General features: G+C 45.6%; 1 protein-coding gene across 1 annotated transcript; it reads left to right on the top strand.

The window, feature by feature from the left end:
- The first annotated feature begins 12,266 nt into the window (after positions 1–12,266).
- On the top strand, positions 12,267–13,142 carry LOC141027481 (uncharacterized). Its single transcript, XM_073504538.1, has one exon. It carries the CDS (start codon positions 12,267–12,269, stop codon positions 13,140–13,142), a length of 876 nt encoding a protein of 291 aa, XP_073360639.1.
- Positions 13,143–23,107: the final 9,965 nt, after the last annotated feature.

Raw genomic sequence — 23,107 nt, 5'->3', positions numbered from 1 at the left:
TATTGTTGAACTCCTCGGGGTACAACCCGTTGAAGAGAATGTTACATGCTTGAGCGTTGTATTGCAACATCTTCAATTCTTCCACGGTTGCTTCATGATCCGGTTCTTTACAATTCTCAAAGAATTTACCTTGCAAGCTAACATGAAAAACATCACAAACGGCTGGGTCATGAGCAAGAATATGCATTTTCATCTTATGCTTCAACTACCAAAGTTTGTACCATCAAAATATGGACCTCTACGGTGGTAGTTTCCCTCACTAGACGTCATACTCTCCTAGGTTGTGAAACCAATGCAATGGATACCAACGCTCTGATACCACTTGTAGGATCGAAAGTATGTCTAGAGGCAGTGATTAGACTACTTGACAAAATAAAAACTTATCCTTTTCTAAATTTATGTTGTGGACAAGTTTTTGAAATTCTACCAAGTAAAATACACCTTACACATTCAAGTGTTAGTGTTGTGCAGTGGAAAGTAAAGACTTTGCATATCTATGTAAAGGGGGAATTTGAGACTTCAAACACAATGAAGACACGATGATTTTTGGCGTGCCTCCGATAGTTGGTGCTATCGTACGTCCATGTTGGAGACTTCAACCCACGGAGGGTAATGGTTGTGCGAGTCCACGGAGGGCTCTACCCACGAAGGGTCCATGAAGAAGCAACCTTGTCTATTCTTTCATGACTTACGTCCACGAAGGACTAGCCTCACTTGGGTAGATCTTCACGAAGTAAGCAATCTCCTTGCCCTTACAAATTCCTTGGTTCAACTCCAGATGATCTTGGTGCCTCCCAAGTGACACCTAACCAATCTATGAGACACCACTCTCCAAAAGGTAATAAATGTTGTGTTGTTGATGAACTTCTTTCTGTTGTGTTTCAAATGATAGTCTCCTCAACACTCAATCTCTCTCTCATAGATCTGGCTTGGGTCGAAGAAAGATTGGAGTTGAAACCAACTTGAATTGGCTAGAAATCAAGATTCAATTGGTAGGATTGGAATCTCTTGATGTCAACACATGAGTAGGTGGTTCTCTCAGAAAACGAATGGTCGAAGTTGTGCTTCATTCTAATGGCTCGCTTAGAGAGTAACTGGGGGTGGAGGGCTATAAAAGCCTTCACCCAAATGCAATGATTACACACTTTTAACCCAAGTCGGTGAGACCGAACATAAACTCGGTGAGACCGATCTATGTAAAAAAATATGAACGTTGGGATTTTCGGTTGGACCCAAGTGGAACAACTCGGTGGGACCGAAGTGCAATGGCTAGGGAAAAACTTTGTTTCGGAATTTCCGATTGTTTCAACTCGGTGATTCCAAAGTGAAACAATGTCATTAGAGAAACTTGGCAAGGCCATCTCCATTGCGGGAAACATCTAATTTGCGGTCAGGCGGTATCTTTGCCATCAACTTTTCGTTGGGCAAAGAAATCGTTTGCCATCATCAGCAGACGGCAATGAAATGGTTTGCCATTACCAGCAGAGGGCAAAGAATGACTGATGGCAAAGACGGATTTGCCATCTTCAGTTTTTATTACATACGGCAAAGACTTACTTTGCCATCTGCGGTTTTTATTACAAACGGCAAAGACTTACTTTGCCGTCTGTCAAAAAATACAGACGGCAAAGTTCTTCGCCGTCTGTAGTAAAAGCAGCAGACGACAAAGACATACCTTGCCGTCTATATTAAAAATTGCAGACGGCAAAGGAGAAACGCAACTCGCGGATCGAGCTCCTGCATCAATGAGGTGGCACTATCGGCACCCCACGCTCACTCTCCCCGATCTCTCTCTCCCACGCTTGCCCCCACCATGTTCTCTCCCCCACCCGACCCCAGTTCTCTCTCCCTTATCCCCGCACGACTCTCTCTCATACGCATCTCTCTCTTTGTCTCGTGACTCCCGAGCCGCCCCGCCCCGGTCGCCGTAGGCCACCCTGCCACACTCGCCTCCGCCGACCTTTCATCTCTCCTTCTCCCTCCATCCGGCCCCGTCCCCCATCGATCCGACCGTGTTCCCGTCGCCATGGAAGCCGCCGCTGGCTTCCTGCCTCGTGCCGCCATCACTCCACAGCACTCCACGCCGAACGCGCAGGTCTCGGAGGTCCAGCGGTCGCCCCCACGGTCTGCTACCCCTCGCTCACCACCCGCTCCCTAGCACTCCAAGCCAGACGCGCAGGTAACGGAGGGCCAGCGCTCGCCCCCACGGGTCGCTTCCACTCGCTAGCCGCTGGACGTGCAGGTCCGGGATCGCCGGGCGCCTAGGAGCACAGCCGGACGTGCGGGGCCACCACTGGACACGCTCGCCGCTATGGATGCACTCGAGGCCAGAATGACCCCGGGCTGTCGGTCGTGTTCACCAGCGGACGGCCGGACATGCTCACCACAGGACCATCGGCCGCCATTTTTCTACTCTGCTGCTGGACGCGCTCACCGCCGGAGCGCCGGCGGCCATGTCTCGCCTATGCCGCCAGAACGCGACCGAGGAAGCCGCCACCATTTTTTTAATTAACTATATAATCTTTGCCGTCTGTTGAACATGTGGCTGACGGCAAAGCAATGTCGGCCCACCTACTAATAGAAAATCCTAAACCTCACTTTGTTGTCTGCCGTAGAGAAAAACCTGATGGCAAAGTCTTTGTTGTCATCCCGACGAAAAGATGATGGCAAGGTACTGCTTTGCAGCTACGGCGTTGCCATCTGACTTTGCCGTCAACCAGCTGACCGGCAAAGTCTTTTCCGTCAATTATTCGTCCTTTTCCATCTGTACTTCCCTGACGGTAAATTAGTTGTTTCGCTTAGTGCTCGGTGGGACCGAGATCCATTTTGATCAAACCGAATTGCTAGGTTTTTGGCTGCCGCAATGGGAATGATCATCTCGGTGGGTCCGGGGTAGCTGATATCGGTGGGACCGAGCTAAAGAATTAGGGTTTGGACATATGTGTTTGAGAAAATGACTGAGGGGTTTTGGAGCAATATCACTAAGCACTTGAGCAACAACCTCATCGTCAATATCTCATCCCTGTTTAACAGTATTGGCTTTCCTAAGGGACTCAATGTGATCTTGGATCACTAAACTATAAATGTAAAGTCTTGGAGTTGCCAATTCTTGTCCTTAGCATTTTGAGGGGTCCACATCCATTCGTCCTTGCCATGCCAATCATTGATCATTTCTGAAATCTATTTGCAGTGAACATCAGATCAATGATATATATGTTGTTATTAATTACCAAAACTATCTGAGGGATTAGTTGCACTTTCAATAGGGCCATCAGAGAATGAGCTCCCGAAGAAACCAAGGTCGGGGCCCTTGTTCCAACCAGCCAAACACATGAAGAAATTCTAAGTAGTTCAACTTGAGGACCCCAGCAAAATAGTAGCAATCGGGAGAGACCTCAGAGAGAGCAAACTAGAATATATTTGCCTGGAGGCCCCTCGACATGTCGGGTGTACCAGCCGACAAGGCCGAACTCAGCCTAAACATCCGCTAGGATGCGAGGCCGGTGAAAAAAGACCCTGTTTCATTTCGCTACAGAAAAGTGGATGGCAATAAGGGAAGACATAGCACAGCTACACGCGGCCAAATTCGTAAGGGAAGTCGCGCACCCAGAATGGCTCGCAAACCCAGTAATGGTGCAGAAAAAGAGCCAGACATGGTGCGTGTGCGTGGACTGCAACTACCTCAACAAAGCATGCCCCAAAAACCTGTTCCCACTACCCCGGATAGATTATATCATGAACGCCATGGCAGGATGTGAGCGCCTACGCTTTCTGCTTTCTGGACGCATACTTTGGATATCACTAGATACGTATGAAGGAATGTGATAAGGAGACGACCTCCTTCATCACACCATACAAACCATTCTGTTACATCCCAATGCTTTTCGGCCTCAATAACCTGGGAGCAACATACCAATGAACAATGCAGAAGTATTTCAGCAAACAGATCGAAGTCAATGCAGAGGTCTACATCGACGACATTGTGCTCAAATCCAAACAGGGCTCCAGCCTCCTTAGCGACCTTCAGTAGACCTTCTACAACCTCCGCAATTTTAGGATGAAGTTGAACCACAAAAAGTGTGTTTTGAGGGTCCTCGCATGACAGCTGTTGGGATTCATCGCATCATAGCAGGGAATTGAGGTGAACCTATAAACAATTCAAGCAATAGTAAACCTCCAGCCTCCGGATATAGTGCGCGAGGTACAGAAGCTCGCAGGATGTGTGGCAGCCCTTAGCCGATTCATGTCCCCACTAGGAGAGAAAGCTCTACCCTTATACCGCCTCCTTAAAAAGGGCGACAAGTGCTATTGGAGAGAGGAGGCCGAACAAGCATTCACAGACCTCAAGAACCTCCTATATAGTTGAACCCACTCCTCGTGTCACCAACCCAGTTGGAACCTATGCTTCTATACATATTGGCGACCACTCAGGTGGTCAGCGTGGTCATTGCTGTGGAACGGGAGGAGGCCGGAAAGGTGCAACGACGGGTACAACACCGGGTGTACCATGCCAGTGAGGTACTCACACCCTGCAAGACAACGTATCCACACTACCAAAAGATCACATATGGGGTGTTCATGGCCGCAAGGAAGCTACGGCATTATTTTCTTAGGTAATTTACTTAGAAAATTTTGCTTAGGTAATCTGCTATTCAATATGTATGCATGATGTCATATATGCGTGGGTAATTTGCTTAGACAATATGTATGTGATATGTTCTTGTGTGAACATTTTGCTAGTACTATGAAATGAATTGTGGGAGCGGAAAAAATAGGTTGTCATGGTAGCTACACATAGCTGCCACAGTGGTCTTTAACGTAAATGTATTTCAGGAACTTCTCCTACGCATAAGCCCATAATTTATTGCTTTCAAAACAGCCATCCTACATACCTATGACGACAGTTCTATGGTGTTGGGAGATATGTTGTCACGCAATATTTTTCATCATTACATGACTAGAGATGTTATTCCGTTTCATTTTTTCACATCTTCTATGTTAGATCATTGCACATCTTGGTACACTGCCACAGGAATTCGTTAGAGTTTCGACATCATGTTTATCATTTGTTCAGCTGAGTTGTAAGTAAATTTAAAGTATTTATCATTATAGAGTATTGCTCATACTTTTAGACATCATAGGAAGGATGCACCATGGAGGTATCATAGAGAAAAAAAAGAGTTGTGAGAGAATAAAAAGAAAGAGAGGGAGCAATAGTATTCTTTTTATTTTACACTTGTGCTTCAAAGTAGCACCTGGTTTTATAGCCGAAAAAATAGTTCCATCTACAAAAAAATTGGAAATTATTTGTACAAGAGGACTTAATGGCCCAAATAAATCTCATGAACTCCAAATAATATTCTAGTCATTATCAACTATATATAATTGGGGACAAGTCTTATTATCTCCTCTCCGACAATTGCCTTGCGTTGTATAATGATTAGAATATATAAAAGGTCCAATTTAAAAATCCAACTAGATATTTGGGAATGACCTCTTATTCCCTATCATTTGAATATTCAATAAACTCCAAAAGTTTCAAATCCTTGTCAAAATGAAAATAAAAGTAACCAACACAAGAAAGTTATAATTAATCCTATTTGAATAATTGACCTTACAAAATTTAGAATTTTGGGATGTTAGAGGCTTCGGCTTCACTAACAATAGATGTTGCGGTAGAAACTTGGACATCTTGCATTTTAACAAATTCACCGACACCGTCCATTGCAGCATGGATTTGCACTTGATCTGCAGCAGCTTCTGGAACTAGGGGTGCGGTAATAACTCCGAAAGCTTCAGCTTCAGCGAAAGCGGCCACATCAACAAGGTCTTCTATAACAGTAGCAATGTTCGTCCTTGCAGCGAGCTGATCTACAGCTTCACCATATATAACAGGTGAGGTGACCGCAAGCACATCCGCTGCGCCTTCATATGTTGTTGCAGCTTCAGCGCAAGCTGGGGAGCCTGTTACACCAGCTTGTGTGACCGCATTTGGAGAAGTCTCCATGAGTGGTTCTTCAATATCAACCACTGCTTGTTGCGGCGTCTGTGATGATGTGGCTCTGAACCGAGTAGCAGTCCTAGTCTTGGTAAGAGAGACCTTCCTCACAGCCTTCCTTACCTTTTTATGGCTGAAAATAGAAAGGAAAAAAGGGAGAAGGAAAGAAGTTATCAGATATTAGTACTGTATAAATTGTCATCCTATTTGAATTAAGTTATCTATGTTATAGAAAGAAATGGTAATAAAAAGAGAGATGACAATACGAGACTCGCCTTGATGTCATATCACATGTGTCATCGTCCTTCGGGGTACTTACATGAGACCTGTTACAAAAAAGAAAGATAAAAAGGTGATAATCAAATTGGTGTGTCTTTTATGAAACACAAAAGAAAATGAAAATCTATGAATTGGAAGTACCTTGTTCCTGAGACACTGGATGACGCCTTAGCCATATCAATCTGCTTGGCAGATCCCCTGCAGAAAAATGACAAAGTGGTTGGAGCAAAAGTAAACAATGTATAAAAATGAGAAGTATAAGTTATCAGTGTTAAATACCGAAGTTACTACAGAATCACACCTAAAATTACTGTACAATGACTCCTATAATTACCATACAGTGACGATGAAACTGAAAAGAAGAAGGAAAGGCAATGGTAGCTCACCTGCACGAATCTTGCTTCTTCTGACTGGGGTGTGTAATGGTCTCATCGGTGCCCTTATTGGGCAACCGAATACCAAGCTCTTGGATGACAATTCTCTTGATATGGTAATGAGTTTCAGCTTCCGACAGCATGGTAGGGTGAACTGGTGCAATTTGTGGTGGCGGCGAAGGTAGCCTCAATTTATTGCGCCTCGTGTAAGTCCTATCAAAAAGCCTTCACAAGAAAATCACTGGATCTCTTCAAGGAAGATTTTGTGGCCACCTCAACCTGCATGTCTATCATATCTGGCTGGCTAGGCATTCCTTCCCCTCCATCAACTTATGTCGTGGGGGACTTCAACTTCGTCAAAGAAGCCACCTCCTGAATCGCGGCCTCTCCTATGTGTTTCCTTATCATTGTGCCCTGTCGCATATAAGAGGACGAAACAAGTTAAAGATGTCCCACAAAATAATCTAAAAATATATTGAAGTACCAGAGGGGAGAGTTTACTTCATAATCAAAGAATAAAAACACGTCATGAAGAACCGTACCACCCCTTTCAAACGTATATGATGAAAAATACCCCGAAACAACCTGGTGAAATCTACTACTACAAGCATGGTAATTTGAATACAGTGCACATGGTAGATTGTACACAATAGTCCTGGAAACTACAACTTTAAAGTCATAGAAATGGACAAAATTTACTTACGGAATATCAATGAAAATGTGCTAAATTATCAACGAGAAAAAAAGGAAGGGTAAATAACAGTAAAACAAACACACATCAGTTGGTAAGCTTGCTTATAATTGACTATTACTCCATCCGTTCCTAAATACTATAAGCTTATTTAGATATTCCAATGCGGAATACATATGAAGCAGAATGAGTGAATCCACACTCTAAAATATTCCAATGCAGAATAGATTTGTATGCAGTCCATATTCAAATCTCTAAAAAGGCTTATATTTAGAAAAGGAAAATTCTTCATAATAGTGATGGTAATTATGAGAAGTACAGACCATAGCCTACCCCAACTTGTTTGCGACTAAAGGCTTTGTTGTTGTTGTTGTTGTTTGTACAGACCATAGCCATGAAGCAAAAGTGCAGAAACGCATGTTGAACACATAGCAACAAAAGAACTGCGGTGATGCGCGCTGACAAACAAGAATCAAATCAATTTTGCACATGAACAGAAATTAATAGACTAGTAATTCTGCTACAGCAGACATGCAGATTTGTGTATATAACCGACGAGCTGAAGAAACAAATGCTAGAGCTTACAGACCTTGGTGCATTAGAACAGCAATCACGGTAAAATAAAACAAAACTAGCATGGTAAAATATTAGGACATTGAGCACTATTAGATTTAATGGGAAAACTGAAATGACAAAATGATCTACAGTTGTCAGGCTACAAATCTGATTACTAAGATGCAATAGGACTGATAACTATAGAACATCCACTATGGGGATAACTGGCGGTGGATAAATACTGCACATAATGTCAGCAAAATATGTCTCCGAATTAAGCTGAGCCAGAGTAACATCTCAAGGGCATGCCTGATAACTTATTTGAAAAAAGTCTGATAACTACAAAGTGCATCCATCAGCCAATTTCAATCCAGCACCATAATTTTTTGTGCTGATGGCAAAGCAAATTTCAATTCCATATTGTAACACAGGAGCAAATATCATGGTGATGAAATCAAATCAAGCAGCAAATATAGCAAATAAAAACACCCAAGACACTCAATAGACTTTAATCCCCTATAAACCATCAACAGTACAGCGTCCAATTCAGATACAGCAAGTACAGCCTAAGTAGGCTAAAAAAATAAGTGCAGCCTAGACCTGACACCTAGCCGACCTTGCGACCTCAGTCAACGACAGCAGCGTAATCAGCGGCAGGACGAGCGACCTCATACAGACAAGAGACAGCAATAAATCTCAGCCAATGACCTCAGACAAACAACGGAAACTTACACATAAAATTTTGTGCTGATAGCGAAACAAATTTCAATTCCAACATGGCACAGGGGCAAAAATCATGGTGATGAAATCTAATCAAGCAGCAAACCTAGCAAATAAAAACACCCAAAATACTGAGTAAACCTCAATCCCGAATAAACTATCAACAAACCAACTACGAATCTCTGTATCCACCGATTTCAAAACCATCCCAAAATTTCCACGTCGTTTGTTGATTTCGGCGAGTACTGGAATAAAATTACCGCTGTTGGGAAGAAAAACAGAGAGCAGGTGGAGGAAGGACTGCAGGCTCACCGACCAGTCGCTGCCGTCCGCCGATTCAAAACCTTCGCCTGTTTCCTACACAAAAATAACCACACATTTAATTCTGTGGCTCGCCAGATACAAATCTCAATATATAATATAAGCAAAAAGGGTGAAAATGGCCACTTTAGATTCGGCACTGGAAGAAAATATAAGAGCGTCTAGATCATCACTTTATTGATCTAAACACTCTTATGTTTATTTATGGAGGGAGTACTGCCTATATAGGCTCAAAAGAAAGAAATACTGCCTAAGCTTGACACCCGGCCGACCTTGCAACCTCAGTCAACGACAACGTTGCAATTAGGAACGGGCTGAGCGACCTCAGACGGATAAACGACAACAATCAATCTCAGACGGCGACCTCAAAAAGACACACGGAAGAGCATAAAATAACAACGGGATCTTACACATATTACAAGACCTGGAGTGGACACGGTTCTCTCTGGAAACGCCACCTCCGCTTCACAGATCACCGCAGGAAGAGAACTGAAGCGGAATCCAAAATCCATCCGCCACAGGATGACACTAATAACCGGATAATCTTTACCTAATATAATAAAGCAAATTGGGTTTCTGGTCGTCCGTCATGGCATTTTTCAGAAAAGTCCCTCTATATCAGAGAATTCAACCCGCAGTCCCGATTTAAGTTAAAACGAATTGTTTTTCGTATTTTACACAAAAATCCCTGTGTTTTCTTGAAATCAACCCGCCGTCCGGATTTAAGTCACACCCGAACCGTTATTTTATAATTTTCGAAAACCGACCCTGATGTTTTAGGTAATTCATCCGCGGATCATATTTAAGTAAAACAAATGCTTTTTTAAATCATCCATATCTTTTAAACCGTAACTTCGATTTGAACATGTTATATATGAAATTTGATTAGAAAAATATGTAGAATATGAATATGAGATTATTTTTACCTGTTAAGTATTTTTAAATATTATTTTGGAATATATTTAAATCAAACAAATGATTTTTTAAACCATAACTTTGATTTTAACATATTATATATGAAATTTTATTAGAAAAATGTGTGGAATCTAAATATGATGTTAATTTTACCTGTTAAATATTTTAAAAATATTGCTTTGGCAAAAAACTTATAATTTATAGCGCACGGCGATCCGGATTGCAAATAAACACCCCCACTATAACCATATAGGGAAAAGAAAACATTGATAACTACACATGCATACCTCTGAAAAATGTCGCAGGGAAAAATAACAGATTTCTCATCGAGAGAGAGAGAGAGAGATGAGAGGAGAGGAGAGGAGAGAGGGAGAGAGAGACGCCTTAGAATTAACCATATTCAAACACGTTTTTTGTTGTTTGTGTGAACACCAAGGCCATCGCCGGCGAGGGTGAGAAGGAGGATAAGCAGCAACACAAATATGATGCCTTGCAAAAATAAAGGAGATGGACCTATTGTGGTCTTGAGTGATGGTTGTCGGGTTAAGAGTCTCTTCCGTTGCAACGCACGGGCTCTTTTGCTAGTACAACCAAAATCCTAATAAAACTTTAACAGACGACAAATAGCCAAAGCGGCCGGTCGTTCCTCACTAATTTCTGTTAATTCCGGCGCCCCAGATCTGATCCCCGGCAACGCACGTCAGCCCCGAACCTTCATCAACTCGCGGATCGGCCATCGAGCAGAGCACAGCGGACTAACTTTTAACAACCAGTGGGCCGCCTCTAAACAAACGAGGATTATCGAGGAGAGCGGGAGGAGGATTTACCCTAGCAAACCTTGGGGTCAGGGTCGAATCGTGGGGAGGAGAGGACCACCCGATTGCCGTCGCCGTCTGCCGCTTGCGAGCTCACGCACCGGGGATAAGCGACCTGGGTTTGCCTTGCTAATCCGCCCGTACCAAGCGTCCGCTGCACGGGTAGACGGGGAGGCGAGCCGACAGCCGACTGCGCAGGAGGGATGGGGAGCGGAGGAGAACGACGACGAGATGAGACGGGACGAGAGGCCGGTGTGGGTGGCGGCTGGCTGTGGGTGTCAGAATACTTCGGGGTGTCGGCGCTACATATATACCTCCGGGAGAAAAGGGTTGGTAGGAGAGATGTCTAGGGTTGAAAAGGCCAAAGATAGGCAGGTGGTTGAAACTTCAAAACGGGACGCGCGGGGCCGGTGAATTTGGCCCAAAAGTTATTTATTTTTGACCACTACTACGAATCAACCAGCATAACAAACAAATCTAAACATCATCGCCAGCCATCAGATTGCCCGATGCGTAGCCCTTAGATCAGGTCAATACAGAAAATCACACACAGCAGCTCATCGTCAATCCCACTGTGCCTCCTCTGCAGTGAACACAAACAATGGTGCTCGCCATCAATCCCACCTCACCGTGGCGCCTACGTCAGCGACCTCACAGCACCGTAGCCACCGGCAGAGCTCCAACGCAGCCACACCGGAGACGATGGAAAACAAGTTCCAACGCAACACCGGCGACCCTCGGGGAAGCTCCACTGCAGCTCCATGGCAGCACCGCGGCGCGAAAGAACAGCTCTGACACAGCACCATCAGTGTCCCGGCGATGTTCCATTGCTGCCCCGACCGTGCTCCATTGCAGCCATCGGCGCGTAGCGTTCTGACGAAGCTCCATTGCAGCCACCAGCACGCGGTGTTCAGACAAAGCTCCATTGCATCGCCCGCCTCGCTCCACTGTAGCCGCAACGGAGCTCCATTGCAGCCGGGCACGCTCCGTAGCAATGCGGCCGGCGGCGGCGGGAGGCGTGATGTGTTGGCCGGAATAAGCCGCGGCGACGAGTCGGGCGCGGCCAGCGCGTGTATGGGCGCGAGTTGGACGTGTCGGGCGCGTCGGGACAGCGGCGTAGGCGTACGTGTGTGCGTGCGTGTGTAGTGCTAGGGTGCGGGCGGTGTGTGTGCACGTCGCACCGTAGGACCAGGAGGCCGTTGGCGAGCTGGACCGGGTGACTGAGCTGTTCTGTTGAGGGCTCGCCGCGAGCTGGGCGCGTGCATGCGCGAGGTGGCCGCGGCCGGAGCGGGCCAGAATGTGGTCTCGGGAGGCGTGGAGGCGTGCGGGTCGTGCCCAGCGCTGTCCAGGATATAAAACCCGTGTGGTGTTTGTTGTAATGGCGGTGGGTGTCGAGTTCGTGCTCGAGGAGAAGCTATTCGTGCAGCGGGTGTTCGTGCGCCGGAAAAACCCACCGTGTCCACTATGTGCTCCTCTTCTTTCCTCCTTCTTCTTCCTCGGGTTGTGGCAGTGAGAGAGACTAGCGAGGGCGAGCTAGGGTTTAGGGTTTGCGACAACATTTGGCATCAGAGCCACATTGCTGGTGGAGGGCGTAGGCGATGTCGATCGTGCCCTACGCCGGCGGATTGGGGAGCTCGCTGCCGCCGCCCGTTCCGGTGCTCACTGGTGAGAATTACCCCGCGTGGGCCGATCAAGGTGCAAGCAAACTTGGACGCGGTAGGGCAATGGGTGGCCGTGGTGCCGGCGGAGGACGCGGCGGCGACCGTGATCGCCAAGAAGGACAAGCCACTCGGGCGTACTTGATTTGCGTGCTCGCCGAGGACCTTCTGCTGCAGGTGGCGTCCAAGAAGACGGCGGCAGAAATCTGGGCCTGCTTGAAGATGAGGTTCGCCGGAGCTGATCGCGTCAGGGCGGCGCGGCTAGCCTCGCTCCGGAGCGACTTCGAGCTGTTGCGCATGGACGGCGGGGAGACGCTGGACGGGTTCGCCGGGAAGCTCAGCAGCATGGCAGCTCGCTACGCCGGGCTGGGGTCGACACTGGAGGACCCGGCGATGGTGAAGAAGCTCCTGGACTCAGTCCCGGATCGCCTATACGCCGCCTTCGCCGGAATGGAGCAGTTCTGCGACGTGTCGACAATGCCGTTCGAGGAAGCTCTCAGGCGGCTGAAGGCGTTCGAGGAGCGGCTGCGACGGCGCGGGCAAGGTGGCGGCGAGCGGGCGGACGGACAACTCATGTTCACGGCGGCGCAGTGGCGAGCGCGCGAGCGGCAGCACTGCGGGGCTCGGGACGACGACGATGGCAGGAGCGTGGCGTCGGGCAACGGCGGCAACCGACGCGGGCGCTGCTACAAGTGCGGCGAGCGCGGCCACTTCAAGAGGGAGTGCCCATTGCTGTGTGAGGAGCCGGCGGCGGAGTGTGCGCCACTGGCGGACGCCAGCGTCGAGGACGACGGCCTGCTTTCAGCCATGGCTTAGGGGGTGAGTGTTGGCCAGAACAAGCCGCGGCGACGAGCTGGGCGCGACCAGCGCGTGTATGGGCGCAAGCTGGACGTGTCGGACGCGTCAGGACCATGGCGTAGGTGTACGTGTGTAGGGCTAGGGTGCGGGCGGTGTGTCTGCACGTCGCACCGTAGGACCAGGAGGCCGTTGGCGAGCTGGACCGGGTGACCGAGCTGTTCTGTTGAGGGCTCGCCGCTAGCTGGGCGCGTGCGTGCGCGAGGTAGCCGCGGCCAGTGCGGGCCAGAACATGGGCTCGGGGGCGTGGCAGCGTGCGGGTCGTGCCCAGCGCTGTCGAGGGTATAAAACCCGTGTGGTGTTCGTTGTAATGGCGGTGGGTGTCGAGTTCGTGCTCGAGAAGAAGTTGTTCATGCAGCGGGCGTTCATGCGCTATGAAAACCCACCGTGTCCACTGTGTGCTCCTCTTCTTTCCTCCTTCTTCTTCCTCGGGTTGTGGCAGTGAGAGAGAGGAGCTAGGGTTTAGGGTTTGCAACAACTTGATGCAGCTCCGGTGGCGCTTCAATGCAACCACGACGGAGCTTCAACAACCTCGCTCCATTGCGGCGGCCATGGCGGCTCTACGAAGCAACGCGCGGCAATGATGGCGGAAGCCGCGATGCAGCTTCGGTGGCGCTTCAACACAGCCACGACAGAGCTTCGACAACCTCGCTCGCGCTCTACTGCAGCCCCGGTGGCGTGAGGATGAATCAGGCTACTCCCCTGCGGTGGTGCCTCACCTCTGCTGTTGAACGAGAAAAGGGGGGAAAAGGAGGAAGCGATGCGCGGAGAAGATAAGGCTGGAGGGAAAAGATAAGGTGGGAGTGGTGGGCGAGATACGTGGTGAGCGGAGAGAGAGGTTTACAAGAGAGAATTTTCATCCGGTTGAAATTCAACAATTTCCTTTATTTTTCCTTTTTTGGAATATGTTTTGTCCAATTGTTTTTTTCTTCATTTCTTTGAGTTGTATTTGGTCTAGAAGTTTAAGGTTTCAATCAACTGAAAAATCGAAATAGCTATTATATTTAGCTTAGTTCCAGCTGCATGTTGCCAAGAAATGAGGCCGCCCTTTGTTGAAATAGCGATTCAGAAACACACATTTGTTCGTCACGTTTTACTGTTGAGGGGGTCTGATGCTTTTGCATGCCATCCATGTCAGGATTAGTATTGGCGTGAAATTGTAACGATCGTTATTTTAGGGTAGTGCTCAGGTTTACATGCGACTGGTTAGTTTTGGCGCGAGAAGCAAATAATGCTTTTATGAGTGTTGACATTCAACTAATGGAAATATTACTGATACAGGAAGAACCCTTGGCCTCGCCGCGCCAAAATGGTTAAATATTAAGCCGTCTAGTAGCACAACATCATTGTATCAGTTAGTTACTACACTATGCTACTTACATTTAACAAAATGGCGTGAAAAGCTATCCAGTTTACTTCAATGGCAGTTCAAGTATTGCATCACTAGGGCCATGTCATGATTCAGCATATGAACGCGTCGCCTTAGAATGGAGTATCCATTGCGGCTAGGTATAAATAGGGCGCGAAAAGTTGTAGCCCATATGGCACAGTGTTAGGTGGTCCCATCGTCGATTAAATACTGATTTTTTTTGCATCCTAGAATTACTATAACCTTAATTGGAGATATTCACCGCAAGCGTTTTACGAGTTACCAAAGATGTATCGTGTACATGGACCATGTGTAATATAACCCCAATTAAGCCGCGGAGGTTAGCGATCCGATGTGTGTCAGTGTTAAAAACTGGTGGATCTCGGGTAGGGGTCTCGAACTATGGACCTTGGATCTATGGAGAATAGTGGATGTAGGACACTATGTTTATCCATGTTTGGGCCCTCTTTAAGAGGTAAAACCCTACGTCCGGCTTGATTATATTGCTTGTGTATGAGGGGGTTACAGAGTAGATCTACCACAAGATCAGACGAACTAAATCCTAACTAGTAGGATGGTGATTGTTCCTCCAGGCTCTACGGACTAAGCCCCCTGGTTTATATAGACACCAGGGCTGCTAGGGTTTATAGGTAGTCGGTTACATCAAGGAAACTTCGGGTCTTCTATCTTAACTTGGGGTGCACACCAAGGCACAAAAGGTCTCCGGTCCGGATATGGTACGGCCCAACAGCCCGGCCCATGTGAGATGAGGCGGCACCCCGAGGACCCCCTAATCCAGGACTCCCTCAGTAGCCCCCGAACTAGCCTTCAATGCTGGCTTCTCATGAATCCCAAGACTGCGGGCTCCGGCTTGCAAGCGAGTTCCTTTTTCTTCGAATGGTACTTGATTAAGTCCGGCCATACACCAAGCCGTATCCGGACTCCAGACACTTAGCCTTTAACGCCAATCATCCGAATGCAAAACAGTATCTTTGACTGACAACTTTAGGCGAAGGGCCGCGTCCAGTCATAAACATGAAGACTCGATAAGCGACTTGAGGGCGCCTTTTTGATGGCATGTCCCTTCAAGGCAGAGATCACTGAAGGAAAATATGCCCTAGAGGCAATAATGAAGTTGTTATTTTATATTTCCTTATATCATGATAAATTTTTATTATTTATGCTAGATTTGTATTAACCGGAAACTTGATACATGTGTGGATACATAGACAAAACATCGTGTCCCTAGTAAGCCTCTACCGGACTAGCTCGTTAATCGTAGATGGTTAAGTTTCCTAACCATAGACATGTGTTGTCATTTGATGAACGGGATCACATCATTAGGAGAATGATGTGATGGACAAGACCCATTACCTTAGCTTAGCATATTTATCGTTCAGTTTTATTGTTACTGCTTTCTTCATGTCAAATACATATTCCTTTGACTATGAGATTATGCATCTCCCGGATACCGGAGGAATACCTTGTGTGTGATCAAACGTCACAACGTAACTGGGTGATTATAAAGATGCTCTACAGGTATCTCCGAAGGTGTTTGTTGGGTTGGCATAGATCAAGATTAGGATTTGTCACTCCGAGTATTGGAGAGGTATCTCTGGGCCCTCTCGGTAATGCACATCATAAGAAGCCTTGCAAGCAATGTGACTAATGAGTTAGTTGCGGGATGATGCATTACGGAACAAGTAAATAGACTTTCCGATAACGAGAGTAAACTAGGTATGAAGATACCGACGATCAAACCTTGGGCAAGTAACATACCGATGACAAAGGGAATAACGTATGTTGTCATTTCGGTACGACCGATAAAGATCTACATAGAATTTGTGGGAACCAATAAGAGCATCCAGGTTCCGCTGTTGGTTATTGACCGAAGAGGTGTCTCGGTCATGTCTACATAGTTCTCAAACCCGCAGTGTCCGCACGCTTAACGTTCGATGACGATTTTGTATAATATGAGTTATGTGATTCGGTGACCGAATGTTGTTCGGGGTCCCGGATGAGATCACGGACATGACGACGAGTCTTAAAATGGTCGAGAGGTAAAGATTCATATATAGGACGATGATACTCGGACACCGGAAGTGTTCTGGGGGTACCGGGAACATATCAGGTCACCGGAAGGGGTTCTGGGCGCACCCCCCCCCCCCCCCCCCGCGGCAACTATATGGGCCTAATGGGTCGGGAGGGGAAACGCAGCAGCCAGCATGGGCTGCTGCACCCCCCATATAGCCCGCACCTTAGGAGGAAGGAAAGGAGGAAGAGAGAAGGAAGGGGAGGGATTCGGCCTCCCCCTTCCTTCCCTCCTCCCTCCTCTTTCCTTCCCCCTCCGGTGGATATGGTAAAGGGGGAGGCCGAATTGGGAGGCGCCCAAGTAGGATTCCTCCTACTTGGGGCACCCCCTTGGCTGCCTCTCCTCCCCTCCAACCTATATATATGTGGGGGGGCACTGCTAGATGACACATAATAGTTGTTAGCCGTGTGCGGCGCCCCCTCCACAGTTTACGCTCCGGTCATATTCACGTAGTGCTTAGGCGAAGCCCTGCGCGGATCACTTCACCATCACCTTCACCATGCCATCGTGCTGACGTAACTCTCCCTCGACACTTTTCTGGATCAAGAGTTCGAGGGACGTCATCGAGCAGAACGTGTGTAGGACTCGGAGGTGTCGTACATTCAGTGCTTGATCGGTCGGAACGAGAAGAAGTTCGACTAGATCAACCGTGTTGTCAAACGCTTCCGCTTTCGGTCTACGAGGGTACGTGCACACACTCTCCCCCTCTTGTTGCTATGCATCTCCTAGATAGATCTTGCGTGAGCGTAGGAATTTTTTTGAAATTGCATGCTACGTTTCCCAATAGTGGCATCCGAGCCAGGTCTATGCGTAGATGACATGCACGAGTAGAACACAATGAGTTGTGGGCGGTGATCGTCATACTGCTTACCACCAATGTCTTATTTTGATTCGGCGGTATTGTTGGATGAAGTGGCGCGGACCAACCTTACATGACCACGTTCATGAGACCGGTTCCACCGACAGACATGCAACTAGTTTTGCATAAAGGTGGCTGGCGGATGTCTGTTTCTCCAACTTTAGTTGAATCGAATTTGACTGCGGCCGGTCCTTGTTGAAGGTTAAAACAGCAAACTTGATAAATCACCGTTGTGGTTTTGATGTGTAGGTAAGAACGGTTCTTGCTAGAAGCCCGTAGCAGCCACGTAAAACATGCAACAATAAAGTAGAGGATGTCTAACTTGTTTTTGCAGGGCATTTTGTGATGTGATATGGTCAAGACATGATGTCATATACATTATTGTATGAGATGATCATGTTTCGTAAATGTTCACTAGTAGAAAAAGGGCCTTTAGTCCCGGTTCATAAGGGCCTTTAGTCCCGGTTCTGGAACCGGGACTAAAGGGTCGTTACTAAAGCCTCCCCCTTTAGTCCCGGTTCTTACACGAACCAGGACTAAAGGCCCTCCACGTGGCCGCTGCCTGGAGGTCCACCTTTAGTCCCGGTTGGTAACACCAACCGGTACTAAAGGGAATTTTATGATTTTTTTTGAAATTTTTTTTGATTTTTTTTGTTTTTAAATTTCTGAATTATTTTAACCTCTAATCTCTAATCACCCCTCATCACTGCTCAATTTAACCTCTAATCTCTAATCACCCCTCATCATTCCAAATCATCTAACTTCCCGGACGGTCACCCATCCTCTCACTACTCCAGCCTGAGCACGCTTAACTTCCGGGTTCTATTCTCCCTCGTTTCCAAGTCTGCACTTGTTGTTTTCCTGACAATAGTAAGATGTCAATCCTATTAACCCTCAGGAATTTAGCTTGAGCATGAAGTCACACATTTCACTGTTTGAGTTTGAAACTATTGTTCTAAAAAACACTAATTATTTAGTAACAATAATATTTCTTGAATAAGTAGTTTGACCATAATTTATCCACAGTTTGACCAGATTTGACCAAAATTCAAAAAAACTAAAATAATTATTTAGTAACACTAATATTTCTTGAATAATTAGTTTGACCATTATTTGACCACAGTTTGACCATGGTTTGACCAGATTTGACCAAAATTCAAAAAAACTGAAATAATTATTTAGTAACACTAATATTCTTGAATAATTATTTAGTAACACTAATACTTCTTGAATAAGTAGTTTGACCAAATTTAACAAAAATTCAAAAAAAAACAGAAATTTGAGCATAACTTTTTTTCCTTAAGATTTTGAGGATTCTAAAAATTTGCAAATAGGCTGTAGGCCGTCAAAGTTGGATGCGGATTTTCGTGCTGAACATTTTGATATATTATACGTTTTTTCTGACATCGTATGCAAAAGTTATAGCCGTTTTACATTTTCCCTACACTTTTTGCAAAACATGTCCAAATTTAAGTTTTTTAATTTTCCTAACTAGTACATGTAGTAACATAACTACATCTTGAAGGATTCTAATTTTTGAAGTTTTTATCATTTTCTTTTGCTTTTTACAAAACTGAAAAGGCGATCCACAGGGGGGGTAGAGTTTGAAAATGGGACCTTTACTACCGGTTCGTGCCATGAACTGGTACTAATGCCTCAAACCCCATTAGTACCGGTTGGTGGCTCAAACCGGGACTAAAGGTCTAACCTTTAGTACCAGTTGGTGCCACGAACCTGTACTGATGGGCATCGCACCCTTTAGTCCCGGTTCGTGGCACCAACCGGGACTAATGCCTGTACGGTGCCCTAGCCGCTCGAACCGGGACCAATGCTCACATTAGTCCCGGTTCGTAATGCAACCGGGATTAATGCTCTTTTCTGGCCGAACCAAAGCCGTGTTTTCTACTAGTGGTTATCATCAACTGGCAGGAGCCTTATGGTTGTCGCTTTATTGTATGAAATGCAAACGCCATGTAATTGCTTTACTTTATCACTATGCGTTAGCGATAGTTGTAGAAGCAATAGTTGGCGAGACGACCACGAAGCTACAATGCAGATGCAGGTGTCAAGCCAGTGATGATGGAGATCACGACGGTGCTTTGGAGATGGAGATCAAAGGCACAAGTTCGCCGTCCTGAGACACCACGTGATGATCGGGTGTGATCGGGAGATGGAGATGGAGATCAAAGGCACAAGTTCAAGGTATAAGTGTTCTCCCGGGACAGTCCGCCGTGCTGAGTCACCACGTGATGATCGGGTGTAATAAGGTCTACGTTCACATACAACGGGTGCAAGACAGTTTTGCACATGCGGAATACTCGGGTTAAACTTGACGAGCCTAGCATGTACACACATGGCCTCGGAACTCTGGAGACCGAAAGGTCGAACGTGAATCATATAGTAGATTTGATCAACATAGAGATGTTCACCATTGAAGACTACTCCATCTCACGTGATGATCGGACATGGTTTAGTTTATTTGTATCACGTAATCATTTTGATGACTCGAGGGATGTCTATCTAAGTGGGAGTTCTTAAGTAATTTGATTAATTGAACTTAACTTATCATGAACTTACTCCTGATAGTTTTTGCATATCTATGTTGTAGATCAATAGCTCGCGTATAGCTCCCCTGTTTTATTTTGATATGTTCTTAGAGAAAACTAAGTTGAAAGATGATAGTAGCTATGATGCGGATTGGATCCGTGATCTGAGGATTATCCTCATTGCTGCACAGAAGAATTATCTCCTTGATGTACCGCTAGGTGACAGACCTATTGCAGGAGCAGATGCAGATGTTAAGAACGTTTGACAAACTCGGTATGATGACTACTTGATAGTTTAGGCCACCATGCTTTACGGCTTAGAACCGGGACTTCAAAATTGTTTTGAACACCATGGAGCATATGAGATATTCCAAGATCTGAAAATGATATTTCAGACTCATGCCTGTGTTAAGAGGTATGAGACATCTAACAAGTACTTTGCCTACAAGATGGAGGAGAATAGCTCAGCTAGTGAGCATGTGCTCAGAATGTCTGGGTACTACAATCGCTTGAATCAAGTGGGAGTTAATCTTCCATATAAGATAGTGATTGACAGAGTTCTCTAGTCACTATCACCAAGTTACTGGAACTTCGTGATGAACTATTATATGCAAGGGATGACGAAAACGATTCCCAAGCTCTTCGCGATGCTGAAATTGGCGAAGGTAGAAATCAAGAAAAATCATCAAGTGTTGATGGTTGAAAAGACCACTAGCTTCAAGTAAAAGGGCAAGGGAAAGAAAGGGAACTTCAAGAAGAATGGCAAGCAAGTTGCCACTCCCATGAAGAAGCCCAAAGCTAGGCCCAAGCGTGAAACTGAGTGCTTCTACTGCAAAGCAAATGGTCACTGGAAGTGGAACTACCCCAAATACTTGCCGGATAAGAATGATGGCAAAGTGAACAAAGGTATATATGATATACATGTTAGTGATGTGTAATTTACTAGTGTTCATAGCAACCCCTGGGTATTTGATACCGGTTCAGTTGCTGAGATTTGTAACTCGAAATAGGAGTTGCAGAATGAACAAAGACTAGTTAAGTGTGAGTTGACGATGTGTGTTGGAAGTGATTCCAAGGTTGATACGATCACCATCGCACACTCCCTCTACCTTCGGGATTAGTGTTGAACCTAAATAAATTTTATTTGGTGTTTGCTTTGAGTATGAATATGATTAGATCATGTTTATTACAACGGTTATTTATTTAAGTCAGAGAATAATTGTTGTTCTACTTATATGAATAAAACCTTCTATGGTCATACACCGAATGTGAATGGTTTATTGAATCTTGATCGTAGTGATACACATATTCATAATATTGATGCCAAAAGATGCAAAGTTGATAATGATAGTGCAACTTATTTGTGGCACTGCCGTTTAGGTCATATTGGTATAAAGCGCATGAAGAAACTCCATGCAGATGGGCTTTTGGAATCACTTGATTATGAATTATTTGATACTTGCGAACCATGCCTCATGGGCAAGATGACTAAAACTCCGTTCTCCGGAACAATGGAGCTAGTGAGCCACTGCCTTATTGGAAATAATACATACCGATGTATGCGGTCCGATGAGTGTTGAGGCTCGTGGCGGGTATCGTTATTTTCTGACCTTCACAGATGATTTGAGCAGATATGGTTATATCTACATAAAGAAACACAAGTCTGAAACATTTGAAAAGTTCTAAGAATTTTAGAGTGAAGTGGAGAATCATCGTAACAAGAAAATAAAGTTTTACGATCTAATCACGGAGGCGAATATTTGAGTTACGAGTTTGGCCTTCATTTAAAACAATGTGGAATAGTTTCACAACTCACGCCACCTGAAACACCACAGCGTAATGGTGTGTCCGAACGTCGTAACCGTACTTTATTAGATACAGTGTGATATATGATGTCTCTTACCGATTTACCACTATTGTTTTGGGGTAATGCATTAGAGACAGCTGCATTCACGTTAAATAGGGCACCGTCTAAATCCGTTGAGACGACACCATATGAACTGTGGTTTGCCAAGAAACGTAAGCTGTCGTTTCTTAAAGTTTGGGGTAGTGATGCTTATGTGAAAAAGCTTCAGCCTGATAAACTCGAACCCAAATAGAAGAAGTGCGTCTTTATAGGATACCCAAAAGAAATTGTTTGGTATACCTTCTACCACAGATCCGAAGGAAAGAGCTTTGTTGCTAAGAATGGATCCTTTCTAGAGATGGAGTTCCTCTCAAAAGAAGTGAGTGGGAGGAAAGTAGAACTTGATGATGTAATTGTACCTTCTCTCGAATTGCAAAGTAGCTCATCAGATAAATTTGTTCCCGTGATGCCTACACCAACTAGAGAGGAAGCTAATGATAATGATCATGAAACTTCAGATCAAGTTACTACTGAACCTCGTAGGTCAACTAGAGCACGATCCGCACCAGAGTGGTATGATAATCCTATTCTGGAAGTCATGTTACTGGACCATGACAAACCTACGAACTATGAAGAAGCTATGATGAGCCAGATTCTGATAAATGGCTTGAGGCCATGAAATCTGAGATATGATCCATGTATGAGAACAAAGTGTGGACTTTGGTGGACCTGCCCAATCATCGGCAAGCCATTGAGAATAAATGGATCTTCAAGAGGAAGACGGACAATGATGGTAGTGTCACTATCTACAAAGCTCGACTTGTCGCAAAAGGTTTTTGACAAGTTCAAGGTGTTGACTATGATGAGATTTTCTCACTCATAGCGATGCTTAAGTCTGTCCGAATCATGTTAGAAATTGCCGCATTTTATGAAATCTCGCAAATGGACGTCAAAACTGCATTCCTTAATGATTTTTTTAAAGAAGAGTTGTATATGATGCAACCAGAAGGTTTTGTCGATCCTAAAGGTGCTAACAAAGTGTGCAAACTCCATCGATCCATCTATGGACTGGTCCAAGCATCTCGGAGTTGGAATATACGCTTTGATGAGGTGATCAAAGCATATGGTTTTATATAGACTTTCGTAGAAGCCTGTATTTTAAGAAAGTGAGTGGGAGCTCTGTAGCACTTATAATATTATATGTGGATGACATA

The sequence above is a fragment of the Aegilops tauschii genome, chromosome 7, assembly GCF_002575655.3.
Source record: "Aegilops tauschii subsp. strangulata cultivar AL8/78 chromosome 7, Aet v6.0, whole genome shotgun sequence".
In the NCBI taxonomy this organism is placed as follows: Eukaryota; Viridiplantae; Streptophyta; class Magnoliopsida; order Poales; family Poaceae; genus Aegilops; species Aegilops tauschii.
This window is presented reverse-complemented; position numbering and strand designations above follow the sequence as displayed.

Excerpts from the sequence above, each read along its gene's own strand:
- LOC141027481 (XM_073504538.1), top strand. The coding sequence starts at position 12,267 with ATGTCGATCGTGCCCTACGCCGGCGGATTGGGGAGCTCGCTGCCGCCG.